Here is a 21,132-nt window from a genome sequence, read left to right as displayed (position 1 = left end):
TGACGAAGTACACTGCTGAGGGGAGCAGCGGGCGGATCAGGAGAGGTCTGCCACACCATGTAGTTCACTTCCGGGGCTAGGGATTGAACTCATGCTTCAATGGCTTCAGAGAGCTTCATAATGCGGTGCTTTACCCTGTTGCACCACCAGGGAGGGCCCAGATGATTACTCTTAATGTTGGTAATTCAACAACACTGTGCAAGAGGAGCATTTACATAACAAAGAAAAGCTATTTTTTAATGCTTTGAAGATAAAAAGAAAGAATATCTGCCTGAAGTTTCTGGGAGAGATTCTTGGGGGAAGTGACATCAGGTCTGAAGATGGCAGATACAAGTAGAAGAAAGGGCATCATGAGAAGAAAGAGCATGGGGGAACTTAGGGAATGATCTGGCTGGTTTGGAACCATGGATATTTGTCAAGTTTAGGGCCTCTCCACACATAATATAGGAAATGAAGCTGGAGAGGTAGTTAGTGATAAATTGTGGGAGGACGAAGTTAATACTTAAGATAAATGTAGAAATTTCCACTTTGCCACAGAGTTCTGCAGCATCAGTTGGAGAAAGAAGCAACTTTTAGGCCCTCAGTGAACTTTGGGGAACATAATTGACTTCAGCAAAACCCACAGGAGTCAGCTTCTGAGAAGTAATGTGCAGACTGTGACTCCTGTATTACAAGTCTGAATGTGGATAGTAACAGATAATCTGCCTTTTCACTGAAAAGTATTCAGTATTTCACTAACTTGACATTTTCTTACCAATAACAAATTCACTTGCGCTAATGTCTCTGTTTCATCAACTTTGAACAGAAGAGCCAGCCTTATTCTGGGTATTGTGTTTGTCTTGAAGGTGAGCTTTTACTTCTTGGTACTAGTATTCTATGACTAGAAAACCTCAAGGAAAAATATTAGTGCTTTTTCCCTTAAAGCTAAGAAGATAGAGAAATAAGCTTATGTTAGCTTATAGGTAGTAGCTGCATAACAAATGACTACAAACAGCAATTTAAAACAACATCTTTTCATTTAACTTGAAGTTCCATAGGTGAGAAATCCAGATGTGCTGGACTGAATTCTCTGCATGGAAACTCAGAAGGCAGAAATCAAAAGGTCAATTGGATTGGGCTCTTATCTGGAATCTGTAGAGAAATAACCTGCTTGCAAGCTCATTTTTGTGTTTGGAAAAATCCAGTTCCTTCCAGTTGAAGGAAAGAGTCACTATGGTCTTGCTGCCTGTTACCAGAGGTTGTTCTCCATTCCTAGAGGCTGTTCTCCAAGACCTTGAATCTTTAAACACATCAGATCTTTTCTCTTACATAAATTCTCTCTAACTAACCACTTCTGCTACCAGCTGGAGAAAACTCCCTTCTTTTTAATCACTCATTTGATTAGATTAAGCCCACCTGGATTATCCAGTCTTAAAGACAACTGATTACTAATCTCAATTACAGTCAGCAAAATCTTTTTCCCTTAGGAGATCACATAATCAGAGTAACACTGGGGGCAAAAGTAATGAGGGACATGTAGAATTCCTCCATGCCTACAGTGAGCACCCTTTACTATCCTGTCAGAGTGTATTCCAAAGGGAACCATTTCATTTTTCCTTGCAAACTGAAAGCTGTTGCCACAGTACTAATTTTGGTGGGAGAGGGGGGATTGGAATTATTTTGAGTGTCTATAAAAGGACAGATTTTTTTCATCTTACTGGGTGGCTGATTAAATAAGTAGTCAAGAAATGTACACAATGGGCCCTCCCTGGTGGCGCAATAGGTTAAAGCACAGCACTACAAAGCTGGCTGCAGATATTTCACAGGTTCGATCCCCCACCAGGGAGGTAACCCATATGTGTGGCAGACCTCTCCTGGCCCACCTGTTGCTCCCCTCAGCAGTGTACTTGTCAATCTGCCTGTTCTGTACCCCACTCTATCTGGTAAATCCTCTCACCACCCCTGCACCCTTGTACCCCAATTCTGTATACATGAATAAGTAAATTTTTAAAAAAAGAAATGTGCATAACTTTAAAGAAAAAGTGATGAGGAGACTTTCATTTCTGACAACACATCCACATAGGTACCTATAGCACTTTTGCTGCTGAAATAACTAAAATGCATGGTGAAATAACTAAACCATATGTCATTTCTGTATGTATATAATTATACCAATAAAGCTGCTTGAAATTAAGAAATCATCAGAGCCCCAAATAAAATCAGGAAACCTGATTATAACAAAATTCTAAGAATTTCTGCCAAGCCCTAGAATCCTTTAACTTCCACTGAGTTAGTCTGTAGGTTACAATTGGTCAATGCAAATAATAAGATATATATATATATATAAATAGCTTTCTAGAGGGTTATACTGTCAATGTAATTGGTAATTTGAACATGGTATATTCACATTCCTCTGTAATCAGTTCAGTGATGACTTAATTCTTCACTTAAAATGTGTAATGTTAAATTAGTATCAGTATCACCTTTAGTAATAAAAGAATTATATAGCTTAGTTTTATGGTGATTGAAAGGAAGGAAAAAAATCACTGCAGAGAGGATAATGAGAAATTAATGATAAAAATATCATCTTATTTTTAACCTATATATGGCATTAGAAGACATATGTGTATATACATATGTGTGGGGGAGATGAGGATAAAAGAAATTTTATATATATATAATATACACATTATATATAATACATATAATATAATGTGTATATTATATATATATATGTATAAAATTTCCACAAACAAAAAACATGTGAGATAGGAAATATCTATCTGATAGTAAATACTACACTTGATGTTAAATATATCAGAGTGTTATTGAATGTGACAGGTACAAGGAATATTACTATAAAATTAACTTTATCTATACAAAGCAGAGGGGAGAGCTTATCTACTAAACATGATCTCCTTAACTGCTGAGCCTAGATTACTTGCATGATCCCCTTTGGATACTAAATATTAGCTTAATTATTTGTGTGATTGCTACCTCTCCAACTCGAAGTTTACTATAAATACATCACTTGAGAAAGAAAGATTCTGCTTCTGAACTCAGCAGCAGGACAAATTTACTAAACTCCAACAACTATTTAATGAAGCAGAAAGAAACTTTAGAGGGAATAACATTCTGCTATAAACATTAGTTACATGTGCCAATGAGATTCTGAGACTGAGTCATTGGAATTTTATGCCAAAATAAAATTCAGTCCTCATCTCTTTCCTTAAGACATCATTTTACTAAATGAGACCCCTGAACCAAAGCAAAATTAACTGGCTCTTTTTAAGTTTGGTAATTGCAAATGCAAAATGAGTACCCTGCCGCCAACAGAGAGCCAGAGGACTACTCAGACTAACGCAATAATGGTGGCTGTGCTAAATAATGTATGCACACTATCAAAAGCCGAATGGAGGGAAGAAATGGAGAACCCATTTGAACATTTGGAATTTGTGCAAAACTGCTCCCACAATAACTCCCAGGAGGATAAGAACTAAGCACAGAGCAGTAGTAAACCCTGCAGCCCTGTATAATTTATCAACTTTTCTCCTTTCATCTTTAACACAGACTCTTCATGGTTAACTAAAGAAACAAAGAGCAAAGTGGCTTTTCTTAGCCATCTGGAAAAGCATTATGAGCACCCAGACTGATCCACTTTCTACTCAATCCACTAACAGGTGATGTGCTGTCTCCTCATTTGAGTGGACACATACTTTCCACACCCTTGTTCTTATTCCTCTCCTCATTTCATTCTTTCTCATTGCAGCTCTCTTACGTCATCATCATAACAGAAGAAAAGTGAATTCTTTATGGCAATTTCCTCAACTGCCCTTGGTTCATTTTTTTTTTCCAAATTATCATTCCTATGGGTTCTTTAACATTAGGGTAAATTGAAAATTAATCAGTAAAATCTTTTCTTAAATGTTGCTGTCTTTTCAAAGAAGTTTCATGTCTTAGAATGTGAGGGCTTTGTCCATAGTAATGTGATATAGCCATCTTAAAAGAATGATGAGAGATAGCTATTCAAGACTATTTAAAACTGGGAGGATGATAAGTTAAAAAGTGGTATGTCCAAAAAAAAAAAAAAAGTGGTATGTCCATAGGCACTAATATTCCTCCACTACAATTGTCTTTCTTCCTTGCACACAAGTCTTTCATAAAAAGAATACTCATTTAGTGCTAACCTGGTGGAACCCCTTGGAATAAGAGAAGATTGGACTCAGATAGGATAGAGGAACTCAACCAGAAGACAAGGAAGTTAAGTGATTTAGCCAGAGTCACATAGCAGATGAGTAACAGAATTTGAGCTTCCTGTTTGGTTTTACCTTAATAAGCATAGAGGATGGAGAGGTGGTTTTCAGCCTCATGGTAGGTAGAGACTTGTTCCTTTGGGGTCTAAATTTTTTCATTTCTTTGTTCTTTTTGTTTGTTTTTAAAGATTCATTTATTTATGCATACAGAACTGAGGTATAGGCCAGAGGTGTAGAGGGGGTGACAGGACTCACCAGAGACAGAGTGGGGAGCAGAGCAGGCTAACTGACGAAGTACACTGCTGAGGGGAGCGGCGGGCAGGTCGGGAGAGGTCTGCTGTGCCATGTGAATCACATCTGGGGTGGTCATTGAGCCCATGCTGAAGTGGCTTTAGCTTCTTACTGCTGTGCTTTAACCCACAACACCACCAGGGAGGGCCCGAAACCTTTCAAAAGAAGAAAATGAGGTCAGTTAGACACAACAGCCTCCGGTAAACCCAAGAAGTACTGCATCTACTAGAGAGATGTTCTCTCCCAGTGCCATGTCTATGGGTAGACAGTTCATACCCTCTAAGTGATTTGCTTATTTGGTAATTAGTTAACAAGCATCCATGACCCTAAATGCTGGTGATACAATAATGAACAAAGTACAGCTGTTTATCTCATGGATCTTTACATTCTAGTTAGAAAGAAACACAGTCCATGGGTGATTAATTGGTTTCAAAAAATTAAATGGAAGCGGATACAGTGACATATAAGAGGAACCTGCCAGACAGCTCTGAATGGTCAAAAAAGACCTTCCCCAGGAACCTAAAAGCTAGGAATTAAACCAAGGCTGGAAGCAGGAGCAAAGTGTTTGTAGTGGAATGTAGCACTGACTGAGTATCAGTACGTACCAGTGCTCAAATTACTGTATGTGCCTCTTTACTCCTCCCAGCTGATCTGCGGGGCCACCGCTAGGCATCTTACTGGGACACTGTTTACTGGAGTCCTAGCCCTACAGCCAGGGCACAGAGTTACTGTCTCAGTCCATGGAGCTTATATAGGAAGACCCCAAAGGGAAATTTTCCATGACCTAAGAACTGCAATTGGGTCTGTGTGCTGAAGTTTGTTTGCCTAGGTGTGGGGGAGAGTGTGGAGCAGCAGTAAAAAAGGAATAAAGGTGTTTTTTTTTTCTTTTTTGTATCTTATCAATATTAAATTTCTTTTTTTATATATGCTTATTTATTTATTTTCCATCCATCTTCATTTTGTGCATTTTTTCATCTTGGTTGTAATCCCTGTGGACTTGCCACCACCAATTCATCCGTGACATCACCATAGTCCCGTAAGCTCTTCCCACCCCAATTTTGGTCCTTTCCCCCCTCCCCCTACATCCCCATAAAATGTCTCTGGTTTATAGTTGTTCATTGTTTTTCATTTTTACTTTATTACAATTGTTTTTTTTTCCTCCCTGATCCCTTACACTCCTGTTATGAGTGAAACAATTGGTATTTTTCTTTTTCTTTCTGGCTTATTTCACTAAGCATGAAACCTTCCAGCTCCATTCATGTTTCTGCAAAAGACCTGAGTTTATCTCTTTTGATTGCTGAGTAATATTCCATTGTGTATATGTACCATGCCTTCTTAATCCAGTCATCTATTTTGGGCATTTTGGTTGATTCCATATCTTCATAGTAAACACAAGAGTGCAGTGTTTTTGTGTCTTTTGGGTAGATACCTAGGAGTGGGATTGCTGGGTCGTAGGGAAGCTCCATGTTTAGCAGTTTGAGGAACCTCCAAACAGTTTTCCATAGTGGTTGTACTAGTTTGCATTCCCACCAGCAGCGCAGGAGAGTTCCTTTTTCTCAACATCCTCGCCATCATTTGTTGTTGCTAGTTGTTTTAATATGTGCCATTCTCACTGATGTGAAATGGTAGCTCATTGTGGTTTTAATTTGCATTTGGTATGGACAATATATTGGGGAAAGAATGAAATTAATAGTGAGGAGACAAGGTAGAAATCCATAATGGTCTAAGAGAAAGAGAGTGTTGCCTGAATCATGGCATTTGCAATAGTAATGCAGAGTAGTAAATGGTAACACTCTTTGGAAGCACAGTTCTATTGATTGACTGGACATAAGGAGCAGGGTAGAGACAAGGATTCCAGATTCCAATGTCTCTGACTTGGGTGACCCAGGAGGCATGTGGGAGCCATCACTGAGCTGGTGAGGGAAACAACAGGTGTGGGAGAGGGAAGATAGAGTAAGGCTGGAATGAAAATGGAAAGATGATAAACTTTAACCAAGATCTTATAAGGAGCAGCACCTATGGACCTAAATCAGTTGCCAGTCAAAAATCAATGTTAGGGGCCTCCCGGTAGCACAAGGAGTTAAAGTGTAGCACGATAAAGCTCTCCGCAGACACTACAGCACAATATCGATCCCCAGCCAGGGAGCTGGCCCACATGGTGCAGCAGACCTCTCCTCAGCAGTGTATTTCAGTCAGTCAGTCTGTTCTGCTCCCCACTCTGTCTCTGGTGAATCCTCTCACTTCCCTCACCCGCCCTACCCCTACCCCCCACACACACACTGCTGGCCTATACCCCAGTTCTTGTATGCATAAATAAATAAATATTTTTTTTTTAAATCGATGTTATAGTGGTCATCTCCCATAAAATCATTCAAATGGAAAGTCAGTACTGAATAATTGGAGGAACAACTGGGGTTCCCATGAATCTTGTTAGCTTTAATCATAAGTATAACAAATACAGAAACACTTTGTAAACTATAAAAACATTATATTATTATCATCATCATTGCTTATTAATATTTTTTCCTTCTTTTAATCAAGTTCCAACCACCCAAATGTCCCTTTTACCTACCCTTAAGGAAATTTTTATTTTATTTTATTTTTATTTATTCTTTCAACTTTCTTAACTACCTCCTCACACTGTATTTCCAGGTTCAAAGACAGACAATTTGGGTGAACTTAAATGTTTTGTCCGTTCTCTACAATCACTAAACAGATATTTATTAACAATATATCAGGTGTCTCAAGCCCTGTGTGGGACATTGCAACAAGGGTTCACATTCTTTGGAGTGGGATAATTCTAAATTTAAATCCTCCTTCTGTGTGCCTTTGGGTAAATAATCTGTTCATCTCTCTGCTCTTGGTTTTCATCAGAAAAAAATAAAATGGACAATACTTCACAGGTCTGTTGTATTACATGAAATAATAAATGTGACGGAGAGAAAAAGAATGCTCGTACCCAATAAATGGAGTTCCTGTCCACTTCATAAGGCTGTTGCCCAGACAAATGAGCAAATACTCAAAAGACAGCTATGATTTCCTTGGAATAATTCTGCTATATAAGTTCAGTTGTTTTTAATGAACTTTGTGGCTATTGTTTCTGTTATTGTTTTTACTGGTACCAAGGGCTTGCTGTAACCATGTCTACAAGCCTTTGAACAGCACTTGAACATATCTTTATTATTTTTTTTCAAACTCCCTTATTTCTTTGTTTCGACTAGGGAATCATTTCTTTCTTTGCTTGTGTTGCTTTGGAGAAACAACCAGATGCCTCTATAATTTGCTGTTTCTGGCCACATACTCTGTTATTTAGATACTCTGCTTTGTTCAGCTATGATACCGTGTGTATTCAAGTCATCATAGTCTGGAGAAATTAATTGTGCTGTTCTTCACACACAAAATGAAAGACACTAAGAGATTAAAAACAGGGCTTTGAGAAGGGCTTTAATGTTATTATAGTGCCTTAGCCTTTTTTTCTAAAAAGTAACAATAGACTTAAAAAACTTTAATTTTATATAAATTGCTTATTGCCAGTATGACTACTGTAGTGAAAGACTTTTAAAATATCCATTAAATCTGCCACAGTTAAAGGAAAAGGACTCTGGGACTGGAGAAGCAGTTAGCCTTCTACCCAATTTGAAGGACTGGATGGTGTGGCTTCTCTTTGCCTTATATTCCAAGAGAAACAACTCAGATTTTGAGACTTCTCCCTGGCAGATACTTTATGAAGTTATGGAAAACCAATGAGGCATCAGGAATATCAATTAACCAACTATCCATGATTTTCCCTGAGCAAAATTTATTTAGGAGCTGCTACGATATATTCTCCTAGTAGATTTAATCTGAGGCTGATTACTTTTATAAAATAAGATTTTTACTTCTTGTGTCCTAGAGAAGTTCATTAGATACTGAGTTGGCCGTTTCATTTCACACACACACACACACACACACACAATTATTTGTATTAAAAATGGACTGTTTTTACAAGCCAGTTATACAATTAATGAGAACTGCATCTGTTTAATAATTTTTCTCTTTTAAATGCACTACAAGAATGAATTTATCACCTTCCAGAAGATAGTCTGTTTCACTTTTGTGAAGTTCCCAGATCATCATAAAGTTCTTTCCCATGGAGTCTTACTCAAGGCTCATGTCTTAACAAGCCAGTGAGACATTGTCTTCATTTGCAGCAAGGATACCAAAACTCAGAAAGTTTCCATTACAAAACGCAAGCAAAATGTGACTGAGTTCTTTAACTCCCAAAATGGAAATCATGGCTTTGCTCTTCACTATGGATGACTCACTAATATTCATTGAGATGTTAGGTTAAAAATTCTAGCTTTCTTCAGGGTCATAAGAGTAAAAAGCTGCTTTGGAAGGTGTAAAGGGCTTGCTGTAAATAGACAAAGGAATGTAGGAGGTAGGACATCACACCAGTCCTTTCTCTTCTCACACCAGCCAAGATTTGAGTATTTTTGGACACACTGGTCCCACTGCCTGAAAACCCACTTTGTCCTATTCCTGCTTCTTTGCTCCTTGTGTTGGATGAATGCTGCTCTGATCTCCCCCTTTTGGGGTGCCCTCCTACAACCTCCTCAACAAATCAGGCCCCATAGCCCCCCAATTTAAGAAAAAATATTCCTCCCGCACCCCCACTCCCACCCCATGGCATAATGGCTTAGGACGCAGCACTGCAGGTTGGCTGCAGCCACTTCAGTGCGAGTTCCATCCCCAACCCGCAGGTGACCCATATGGTGCAGAAGACGACTCCTGACCCGCCCGCTGCTCCCCTCAGCAATGTGCTTTGTTGATCTGCCTGTTCTGCTCCCCACTCTGTCTCTGGTGACTCCTCTCACCGCCCCCCACCCCGCACCTCTAGCCTGTACCCCAGTTCTGTATGCATATAAATAAATATTTTTTAAAAAAAGTATTCCTGGCCCTCCCTGGTGGCGCAGCGGGTTAAAGCACAGCACTAAGAAGCTTAAGCCACTTCCTCATGAGTTCGATTCCCGCCTGCCCCGGAGGAGATCCACATGGCGTGGCAGACCTCTCCTGACCCGCCCGCTGCTCCCCTCAGCAGTGTACTTCGTTCATCTGCCTGTTCTGCTCCCCACTGTGTCCCTGGTGAATCCTCTCACCCTCCGCATCTCTGGCCTGTACCCAAGTTCTGTATGAATAAATAAATAAATCTTAAAAAAAAAAAAAGTATTCCTATGAAGCCCATCCCTGACCACTTCTTCATTTTCTTTCCACATTTATTCATGCCTCATCATGAATTAGGTGGCATTCTCTGGTTTTTTCATAATTCCATAATTATACTATAAGTATATACTGAAACTTGCTCAAGACCATTTTGGCATCCCCTGTAAACCTGAATGTGCATCATTGCTCAATATTTTCTTGATGGATGAATGAACAGATCAATCAACTTTTAGTATAGTCCCTTTGCACAGAGAAAATCTGCACATAGTATATATGGAGTTACCTCTGCAGCAAAACAACTTCAAATCATGATCCATTGCTGTAGTTCTTCTTGGATTGATCTTTTGAGTTTCAAAAGGGAGCAAACAATCTTATAAAAGGGGGATTGGATTTATTTTTAATAAGAAAGGGTGAACGGCAGCTTGCACCCCCTCTCCCAAATTTAATAACAGCACTGACAAATCCTCACACTCCACACCTGGCTTTATTTCATATATAAGAGAATAAGGCCTCAGGTTACCTTCTTTCGTGATGTAAAAGCGAGACCTATATGCATACTATTTAAATTCACCAGGAGCCAGGAGGAGTCACTTAGCAAGGACATCTAATCTGAACATGTCTTCAGAATCAGCAGTCTGATCCAGGACAAGGTAGAGGACATGAAGGGGTACATCAGCTGACTCAGAACCATTACCCTCAAATACTTGAGGTCCTGATAGTTACTACTGAGAATCTCAGTAAATAAATTGCTTTTGACTTTGCCTTCTTTCTCCATTCACAACTGTAACAAACTAAAATTATATGTAACTGTAACATTATTTTATGTTCAATGATAACTATGTGAAATGGTATATCAATCTCTATCAATGTTCTTTTGAAACAGAACCTTCAATTTAATGTTAGCCCATCTGGTAACCCTTAGGTTTTTCAGTTGCCTCCTTTATTAGTATTCTTTGAACAACAAATATACACACACACACATAATATTACAATGTATGCTCTTTAATTCACTTTGATAATTTCTTAACAGATCTGTCCACTTAACATCTTCCCCCCAATTTAGTATTTAATGTAAAAAGACAGACAGAGTAAAGGAAGGCATTACAACAAATACCTGTTAATACCATGAGTATTGTCTAGCTTGTGATGAGGTCTGTTCCTTATATTCCAGCTTCACTTAATCCCACACAGCTTGGCTTTGTGACAATCAACAGAATCTTTAGAAACAACTGCTGGGCCCTCCCTGGTGGCGAGACAGGTTAGAACACAACACTGCAGGCTGGTCACAGCCACTTCAGTGCAGGTTCAATCCCTGGCCTCGGAGGTGACCCACAAGGCTCAGCAGACCTCACCTGACCTGTCCGCTGCTCCCCTCAGCAGTGTACTTTCTGTTCTGCTCCCCACTCTGTCTCTGGTGAAGCCTCTCACCGCCCTGCACCTCTGGCTTATACCCCAGTTCTGTATGAATAAATAAATAAATATTAGAAACAATGCTTATCAATCCCATTCTCTCCCGATCTCTCAGACTGCAGAAGTCCTGAAGGTTGATGGAGGGCCATGCTATTCAAACAGCAGGCGTGGCTGAGACAGAAGCTGCTGGTCCTGGGAAGTCTTGCCGTTGGGAGTCTCCTGTATCTAGTCGCCAGAGTTGGGAGCTTGGATAGGTAGGTGATTAAATGCATGTGTCTGCCTATATGACTTTAAATGTCTCTTGATTTAATTTCCTTAGGACATAATTTTAAATCTTTCCATTTGTTTTCTTGCCTCAAAATTCCCAAGACTTTCTGCAGTATTGATTTTGATTTATTGAACCTTTAAAAGAAGGCTATCCAAGTTACTCAAACCAAAGGTGTTCATCAAGATCCATTTGTATTCTGTGTACATTGACATTTGTTTTCAGAGAAGGGATAAAGCCGTGTGCTGAAAAAACGTCATTTACTGGAGCTCGGTGTGGTCTATGTGGATCTGATTGTTGACCCCAAGCCATAGCAAAATAGTGATGATATATTGATATATATATATGTTATCTTCATTTTGGAATTTATGAGTAGACAATTAATGTGCCATCGGGAGAGTTAAAATTATGGATGAGTCTGTAAAAGAGCTCATCAAGTTTGGAATCCATTGCCCTGAAAAGATGGCTGCAGGCCTGGGAGTTTTAACTATGTTAATGAGCTCTGGTTTCCTGGAGCTGAATGTACAAGGAGGCTGTCTCTTAGAGTAATTGCCCAGAAAGCAATGGAAAATACGTGGAGAGGAAATTCACAGAGCTAGGATTTAGCTCTAAAGAGACAAACAGTTGAGAGAAACTAGGTGCACAAGTCCTAGCTAACAAGTCCAAGCAGTTGGCTGCTTGCTGAGTTTTTCTCTGTGTACCCCCATTCAATATGATTGGAAAGACAAAGAAGCTAATTTCTGAAATGTGCAACATCCTTCTTTGCCTGTTAGAACTAATTCTTTTGCTAAAAGACTAAGTATGTTCTCCATGAATTCATTTGCCATTGTCTAAGAAAATACAGACGCATTTTAAAATGAAAAGGTCTTCCTTAAAGTTTTCTTTTCTAATCTGTAGGTCTTATCACTCAGAAAGTTTAACAGATACTGTGGCAGTGGTCCTTGTTTTCCTTCAACCAGTTTCGATTTTGACAATAAAGTAAGCTCCACTTCTGCTTCCCAGTTTACAGTCCTGAGTAATCCCCACTCGTGGGTTGTTACTCCTGCAAGACATGGTGTGATCTAGAATTTATCGCTAATGAAGTTACTCCCTAAATGAGTGTTTAGCTAATTGAGATGGCACCATTGTCTTATGTCCATAATGGAACTGTTACATCAAGTTTTCTCCATCTTTAATCAGTTTGCCATCATCTGCCTTTTTATGAGTAACACATTTATCATTAACATATTAGTTGTTTCATTATTTTTTTCTTTTTTAACCCAATCTCTAATGCTCATCACATAGTTTTTGTGAAAAATTGGGCTGCTTTCTCAAAAACCTTTCACGTGAAGGTTTAAGAAGATTGTCTGAAATCAGCCCATTATTTTTGTAACTGAAAACCCAGCTCTTGGATGAGGACCTGAGATTGGTTTCTTTGACTTGTTTTTCTAATCCTAATAGTCTACTTTTTGTTTTGTTTTGTTTTGTTTTAGTCTGGGTCTGTGCTCAGAAACTACATCTCAAGAAGTAGGATATAACACATGATAATTTCTCATGTCTTGAGTTAGGGAGTCCAAAAAGCAGTTGTTCTGCAGGGGGTGAACTCCCCTGGTAGAAGAGAAAGAAAGAGTGGAAAGGAGAAATGGAAGTGACCCTTTCCTATGGGAATTTTCCTATAGGAGACTTTGATCCTGTGTCATCATTTCTCTCAAAGATAGTACTACCTCATTCTAGAAGCACAGAAGTCCAGCCATTACTTTCAATAGATGCCTTAGGAAATTAGGACTTAATTCTAGTGGAGCTAGAAGTTGAATTTGTGATATCCCAGTCAATGCCACAAGTAAATATATCCTTGACTATGTAGTGTTACTACTTCTCTGTCTTCCACTTAGAGCTCTAGCATGTTAGAACTGTGAAGAAATTTATTAAAAAAAAAACTTCATGCTTTTCTAAAATACTATGATAAATCCTGTTATTGTCATATTTTATATTTTCCACAATGAGCATGAGCTCTCTCTAAAATCATAGAAAGCAAACACCATAAAAAAGTAAAATATATTTGTGTTCTTCCTTGGCATTATGACAGAGAGCTGTTCTTTCCTCTAAGACCTTGGCATGACCTTGAGATTTTGTTCTTCTCACTTTAATTATGAACATTACAGCAAATAAGGAAGGTAAAGTATGGTCTCTTGGGAAAAGCAAGTACCAAACTCATTGCTTCAAAGAGGGAGATAGAAACTATAATAATTTTTAGAACTGGAAAGTTTAGGTAGAGGAATTGGTCTAAAACCATTTTGACTAGTTTTTTTATCCCTTCATGAGACAGCTAAATGCCGTCTTAGTTAAATTTAGAAAAATTAGAACGAATTTCGGTTGAATTATATACTATACTCAAAAGGACACTGTTTACTACATATATTAATCAAGCCATTCCAATCTGATATCACAATGACTGTTACCTCATCTTTCTCTCTCAAAAAATGTCAAAATGGTTGCTCCTAATGTAGGGTAACATTGAAGTAGAAACCCTCCTTTTTGTTTCTCTCAACTGTATTTTTCCTATATGAGCACAAGTGCTCGATTTAAGTGTGGGTGGCAGCAAGAACCTGAGATTTCGGGCCCAACTAAGGGCCTGTAGATTTCTGGTCCCAGGGGTAGTAGGCATTTGCTGCTGGCAGTTTGTTTTGTTCCTACATTCAGCAAAGTGAAAACAATCCTGATCTCTGGATAGAGAGAAGCAAGAAAAAATGCAGAGACCTTGTATCTGTCATCAAGGCCACAGCCAAAAAATCTCATGGAATGAAGAGTTTAGCAAGCACCAAGATTGGAATTTTACAGGTTGATGATACAAATAACCAAGGACAGAGACTAGGATTTCTTTACAGATTATATTTCAAAGATGTTTGAGAGCCACATGATTTCAAGAAAACATAATGAAACCCAAAAGACATGGCTTCCAAGTTTTTCACACACTCCAGCTGAAGATTATAATCTTCGCCTTTCACATTTTCTAAATGATCCTAACTGGTAAGCCATTGAAAGGCTTTAGTATGACTGGTTGTCACTGTCCTTTGCTGTGAACATAAGTACACGCCATAGTCAATTAAATGCCTGATGAATAAAAATTTTCAGGAGCACTAAAAAAAAGTCTCATCAATTATATGGGCTCCATTTAATACAGGGTTGCCTAAAATAAAATATCTCCAACATATGTTCATCATGGGTTGTGCTAGGACCGGAACCATAGTCTTATTTATTAGATTGAAGTCATACTTTCTGGGGGACCAGAAAAGCGAGAAGCTGGTTACAACGGGCCTCTTAAATCATCTCTGTTGTTTGCAGGCTACAACCCATTTGCCCCATTGAAGGCCGATTCGGAACACGAGGTCAGGCTGAATTTCCTCTCCGTGCCCTCCAGTTTAAGCGTGGCCTGCTGCACGACTTCCGGAAAGGCAACACTTCCAAGGAGCAGGTTCGCCTTCATGACCTGGTCCAGCAGCTCCCGAAGGCCATCATCATTGGGGTGAGAAAAGGAGGCACAAGGGCCCTTCTTGAGATGCTGAACCTCCATCCAGCAGTGGTCAAAGCCTCTCAAGAAATCCACTTTTTTGACAATGATGAGAATTATGCCAAGGGCATTGATTGGTATAGGAAAAAGATGCCTTTTTCCTACCCTCAGCAAATCACAATTGAAAAGAGCCCAGCATATTTTATTACAGAGGAGGTTCCAGAAAGGATTTACAAAATGAACTCATCCATCAAGTTGCTGATCATTGTCAGGGAGCCAACCACAAGAGCTATTTCTGATTACACTCAGGTGCTAGAGGGGAAGGAGAGGAAGAACAAAACTTATTACAAGTTTGAAAAGCTGGCGATAGACCCTAATACCTGCGAAGTAAACACAAAGTACAAGGCAGTAAGAACCAGCATATACACCAAACATCTGGAAAGGTGGTTGAAATACTTTCCGATTGAGCAGTTTCACATTGTTGATGGAGATCGCCTCATCACAGAACCTCTGCCAGAACTTCAGCTCGTGGAGAAGTTCCTAAATCTTCCCCCAAGGATAAGTCAATATAATTTATATTTTAATGCTACCAGAGGGTTTTACTGCTTACGATTTAACATTATCTTTAATAAGTGCCTGGCAGGTAGCAAGGGACGCATTCATCCAGAGGTGGACCCCTCCGTCATAACCAAATTGCGCAAATTCTTTCACCCTTTTAATCAAAAATTTTACCAGATCACCGGGAGGACATTGAACTGGCCCTAACGTAATGTCATGCAACACTATGTGTTGTGTCTGGAGACACACACTGTCTCCTTGAAATTAAAATATGCACTTTTCCTAGACACAACTACCCAAGTCATTTTTCCATGTATACTTGTACATAGGCAGTGGGTGACCAAATATAATACCAGTTCTTTTTCTACTGAGAATTTACAAAATAAAATTTGCTGTCTGCATAGTTGCATCTTTTAAGCTATTTACAAAAAAAGGAAAGGTGGTGGTATTGGGGGAAAAGTGACTTCAGCTTTCTCAAAGAGTTAGTCTTCCTCTGAGTCAGAATTTGTAGCCTGCCATTTTTATCAATTTAAGCCAAAAGATTAATGTGTGAAAATATACCAATGGCTGTGAAGCTTCAGGAAGTAGAAGACTCAGTTATGCATTCTTTTCTAAGGAAAACCTGGCTCTTTAATTCAGATGATGAATTAGTGCCATGAAAACATATAATACTATTTTCTTATGATTTAAAAGAAAGTCTTATCTCATAAAATTGACATTGTTCTGAAATTCCTGTGGTGATTTTGCACTATTATTTTCTTGTATGGACCATAGTGTCACTTAAAGCATGTCAATCACATGTTGGAAAGTCAAGTCCTTTTACTTCCATGTTCTATGTCAACAAAGAAAAACATCATGTACATAATGTATATTGTTGTAAATACCGGTTTCACACTAAGTAATTCTATTTTGTAAACTGAATATGGCTATTTAATTTATTGTGGAAATTAAATTTATTGTGGTATTTAAAAATGGAATGGATTAAAATTACTCTATGTGCAACTTTTTTTTTTTATTCATTTTGTTTCACGTGCCCCCTGCTGGCTCTCGAAATCGAAACTGTTTATGTGTGTTTGAGAGTGCTTGGAAAGATGTGCCTCTCTGTTGGATTTTTGTACCCTTGTGAAAAATATATTTATGAAGTTGAGTATATTAAAAAAATCGCAACCATCTAAAAACCTAGTGTAATAGCCACCTCAAGACACTAACGCTGTCCTGGAACAATTAATTTACTTGCAGTTGCTTCTCTGACAGGGGGAAGATGAGACATGTTTTAACATAATCAAGGTATAGAAGAATCACAATTTTATATGAACCTCTAATCAGAGTCAAACCAATAGAGCCATTAAATAAAACAAGATTAGAAAACTTGTTTACCGTCGACACTGAAAGCTGCTGATGCTTCAAAAATGAATACTAACTCTGAGAACTCCCTCTATGAGATGAAAATATGTCATTCTGCTCAGAAATGATCAAATTGCAGTGTTGCTATTACTAAAATAAACATATGGCTCATACTTCCACCCAGAGAAATTAATGCTAAATTGGGTGCTTGCAAACATCAGGTCCACCACATTATACTTAAATATAATTCAAAAATATATATATTGAAAGAGGTATCAACAACAACAAAAAGATGAATTTTTACAATCATGGTGACATATACAGTGGAAAACTTTCCCAAGGGTTTTGTTCAGCATCACCTGGAGAGTGAGTGCCTGGAGAAACTGGCAAATTAAGTGGATTCCCTTTTGATTGTAATAAGTGTTGATTTTCTCCATGAGTTGTTTACCCTGTCCAGTGATTTGATGGTGAACTTTTCTAAATAAATAGCCCTTTCCCCTCCAGTGTCGGTATATATTGCTTCTCAAGCCACAGCCTTAGTAATCATCTCTATTGTTTCAATTAGCAGTGATGCTGTTCTCTCAGCAAGAAGCAAGCTTGACACCAACATACGCTGACAGGCCGGCTTCTCACTCTGTTCAAATGACTCTGGGGTGAGGTCTCATGTCTACATGTCAGTCTCTTCTCCTGTAATCCCTGGATGAAATCAAATATAAGAAAACTGGTATTAAATTTCCTTATGATTCACTCTCAGCTAACCATCAGAATAAACTCTGAATACTACACTCAAGGAAATAATCATTGTATTATAATTTTATTGTAACTATTCCTAGAACGCTATACAGCTTACATGGTTTTATACCAGGAACTGTTAAATTATGCCCCATTGGAACACTAATGTTTCAAAAACTCAGCTAGATATTCCATGGCATTTTTCTCCCAAGATTCATTAAGGGATTTTTTTTTTAATTGAGAGATTTTTAAAAAGCAAATTAATGAAAAAGAAAGTGGAAATAATCTTTCATATCACAATGTTTTCTAAAACTTAAAAGAATTTAAAGTTCTAGTTGATGTAATAATTAGCTGTTTTTAGCTCAAATAAGTCAGTATTTCAGTATTTCCTAATCTTTTTTTTTTTTTAAGTGCTGTGATAGTTCTGTTTGTTCTATGTCCTAAATAGGTTTGAGAATGGGTTTAAACCTTGGAGCTTCCCTACAGAGATCTACAGCAGGAAATCTAAGGAGGATATTTTGGGAAGGTTAGTTTAATTTCACTGAAAAATAAAACAGCCACAGTCTGCTGATTGAGCTAGGGAGGGAGAAATAAAAATCCTATGATTTAATAGTAAACTTCCACTGGAGGTTTTAAGCCCCTTTATTTAGAAAACTATTTCCTGTTGTCATCAAACAGGCAACAGAACTCTAGAGAAATCTTCAGCTCATTGCGGTAACTCCACAGGGGCTCTCTTTAATAAGTTACTACTTTTACATCATGACAACTTAGCCTTCCTCCCGGAGGCTTGATGGCATCACACAGCTTTATGAAAGAGTTCTAGCTGCAAAGAGAAAAACTTTTGTTAAGCAGTCATGAAGTTTCTGCTGGACCATAGAGCTGAAATTACACTACTTTGGAATCCATACCATTCCAATTATAATTATACCAATAGGAACTAGAATCCCAAGAGAGAGACTAGGGAACAGAGAGGAAAAAAGGAGACACAAACCCATTACACATCTCAAGTCCACCTACTCATCTGAAATCACTTCACATAAACCCTCAATTGATTAAGGCACACATTCCTGATTCTGTAGTATTGGAAAAGCTTAAGACTTTACGGTCCTTAGCTAATGGATGCCAAAGCAAAGCTTTCTAAACACCTCATAATTACATCTGGTCTTAGATCTGCTTCTGTTTATGGTGATGGACTAGCAAGAATAATCAATTGATAGTTCAGTTCCCCCTACAACAGATGGAGCCTGGGAGAAGTGCTGCCTGGAATGCTGCACTGGGTGCCAGAGCCTCCTCCCTGCCACCCCACCCCAGGGGCAAGGTCAAAGTCCTAGGGGGAGCACTACCTTAGCAGGGTGTCGCTACTAAAGTCAGGGGGATCAAGGACAAGTGCAGCCCAACTACCAGCCCTGCCAAAAGCTTTGCTTTGTCTAATTAGCAGTTTGCTAAATTGGATTGCCTTCAGAAGCCTAATTTGAGAATTTTCAGGGATGGAAAATTTCAAATGATCATAAATAGTGTCTTCCTGTGAAGTCTTTTGTACTCTTTTTTGCACACTCAGCAGCCATTTTCCACTTAGAAGACTAGTCTACAGTCTAAGCAAAAAAGAAAACTTTGCTAAAAACATTTCCCCTAAAAATGACTAAATACAGCAAAATCTTAGCAATTTAGACTAACAGGGAAAATACAGAGAATATTTTAAAGCAAACTCATTGCAATTATTCCCAAGTAGACAAAGTGCCAAACTATACTAATAATATATTGAAAAATAAATACCTAATTGTGCCTGCTTTACTAAATAAAGGCCTCTTAATTGGCATATTTTTTCCCCAAATTGGCGTTACTCAACTACTTTAAAGCCGTCTGTCCTCTTAAGTAGCTAACTCAGGCCCCCAGCATCTGTTTATCAAATTTTGTAGCAAATCTTCCTTTTTAGCTAGTGCAAGGATGAAACTTTTAGGCCAAAATATGTGCCTTTCTACACATCTCACAAAAACAATTTCTTTAAATTTTACACTTTTAAAGATCTTTTTCCAATTACATTTTATTGTACCTTTTAGGAATAAGAGAGCTATTTCATAATGATTAGAAATGGATTGGGAGTTGAAAAGGCAGAGCTGAACTGATAGCAGTATGCATTTCCCATAGAAAGCACCTGATTGGTATTCCAAGAACAAGTGTCTGTTATTTAAAGGCAGCTCCGCTGAAAAGCAATACCCTCTCACTCATATCAAGTAGGCAGCAGCACGCTTGTTACCTATCAGCCTGGTCCATCACTTCTGAATTTGTGAACCATATCACTCCACCTACCAGGTCTTAGAGAGCTGTTGGTGAAAGGATTTGTTTCTAGACAGATGTTTCATCCTCCTTCAAAAACAGTCTATCAAGAAAGTGAGTTATTCCCAGTAGATTGGTAACATTTCAAAGACCTGGCTCACCTCCAACATTTCTAATTGCTCAGGACTCTGCTTTGCATTGCCTTTTCTATAATGGCAGAGAGGAAAAATCTTTAAGGTCAACTGCAAAACTGCCAAATTCTTTGTAAGGCCACACTGAAGCTCACCTAAATATATGGACATAGAGTATAAAAGGTCTTGTAACTACTGCATGTCAGGTTACATAAAACTAGGTCTAAGAGTCAAATTTAATATAAACTCTTTGAAGTTAAGGCTCTGTTACCTCTGGCAACACCAGGTAACAATGTCACGACACCAAACAGAATTAGTATGTGAGTGGGTGAGTCAAAGTTTAGAAGCCAGAGAAAGCAACTCAACCTGGAAGAATCAGGGAAGGATTCCATGAGGTGATGCCTGAGCTAAGCAAAAGCAGACAATTGCCTCTCACCAGGCAGGCATGTAGGTAAAGTATACTCTGAGATGAAAGAAACAATAGAACAAACGTATGAAGTAAGAGCGTGCCTAGCAAATCCAGTAAAATCGATCATGTGTAAGAGATATGTGGATCATGTGTAAGAGATCATGCGTCAGAGATGATGGAAACCCTACCAGAACTGCTTCTAAGGCCCTCAGCTAGTCCTACCCCACCTCCCGGGATGAGGGGCCCATGCTAAGTATCCAGGTCAGACCACCTCCTTGGGCCCATCCAGCTGATCCTTATTAAGCAAAACATTTCAAAGATGAAAGCAGGTGATGGAATTGATGGTCTAAAAGTTTGCTTTCCAACAATTGGTGCCCAGAGAGCCATAGATTTCCTTCCCACCCTTCTCTATACTTTGGTTCTCGCTGCAAAAATGTGAGATAAGAAGTTTGGGTTTTCTAAATCACTGAGGTGGTTGTTATTGGTTACAGCATCCATACAAAACAAGTATGATTCCTTTTGACTAAAAATGCTGTCTTCCAGTTAAGTTGTCAAATGAAAACCCCCACACAAAGGGAAAAAAGGAGAGTTAACCACTATTTGTTTTCTCAATCTTCGAGAAAGCATAGCCACATGCATGCAAATCTACAAGGAAGGAATGGCTCTTTTCAAAAAGGAATGTCCTACAAATGTTACCATAACAAAACTGAACGTCTTAATGCTACCCAGCATGCAGCTGGTGTTCTCACCAAGTAAAGGGCACCATTCTTGCCAAAACACACACTTTGAGGACCAGT

At 38.6% G+C, this 21,132-nt stretch overlaps 1 protein-coding gene across 6 annotated transcripts in view; it reads left to right on the top strand.

Annotated features, from left to right (window-relative positions):
- HS3ST5 (heparan sulfate (glucosamine) 3-O-sulfotransferase 5) overlaps positions 1-17,562 on the top strand; it is a 231,717-nt gene extending 214,155 nt beyond the window's left edge. For 4 of the 6 annotated variants that reach the window (XM_012723527.1, XM_012723514.1, XM_012723523.1 and 1 more), the window contains 2 exons: positions 11,251-11,389; positions 14,722-17,562. In XM_012723527.1, the coding sequence (XP_012578981.1) occupies positions 11,283-11,389; positions 14,722-15,652 (1,038 nt within the window). In that variant the 5' untranslated portion in view covers positions 11,251-11,282 and the 3' untranslated portion in view covers positions 15,653-17,562. Of the gene's footprint in view, positions 1-3,549; positions 3,660-11,250; positions 11,390-14,721 lie in introns of all 6 variants that reach the window. The other 2 variants (XM_012723528.1, XM_012723531.1) reach the window with 1 other exon arrangement.
- Positions 17,563-21,132: the final 3,570 nt, after the last annotated feature.

This window comes from Condylura cristata, unplaced genomic scaffold (genome assembly GCF_000260355.1).
Source record: "Condylura cristata isolate star-nosed mole 26May11 unplaced genomic scaffold, ConCri1.0 scaffold00001, whole genome shotgun sequence".
In the NCBI taxonomy this organism is placed as follows: Eukaryota; Metazoa; Chordata; class Mammalia; order Eulipotyphla; family Talpidae; genus Condylura; species Condylura cristata.
Note: the sequence above shows the minus strand (reverse complement) of the source record. Positions and strands in the feature narration are given on the sequence as shown.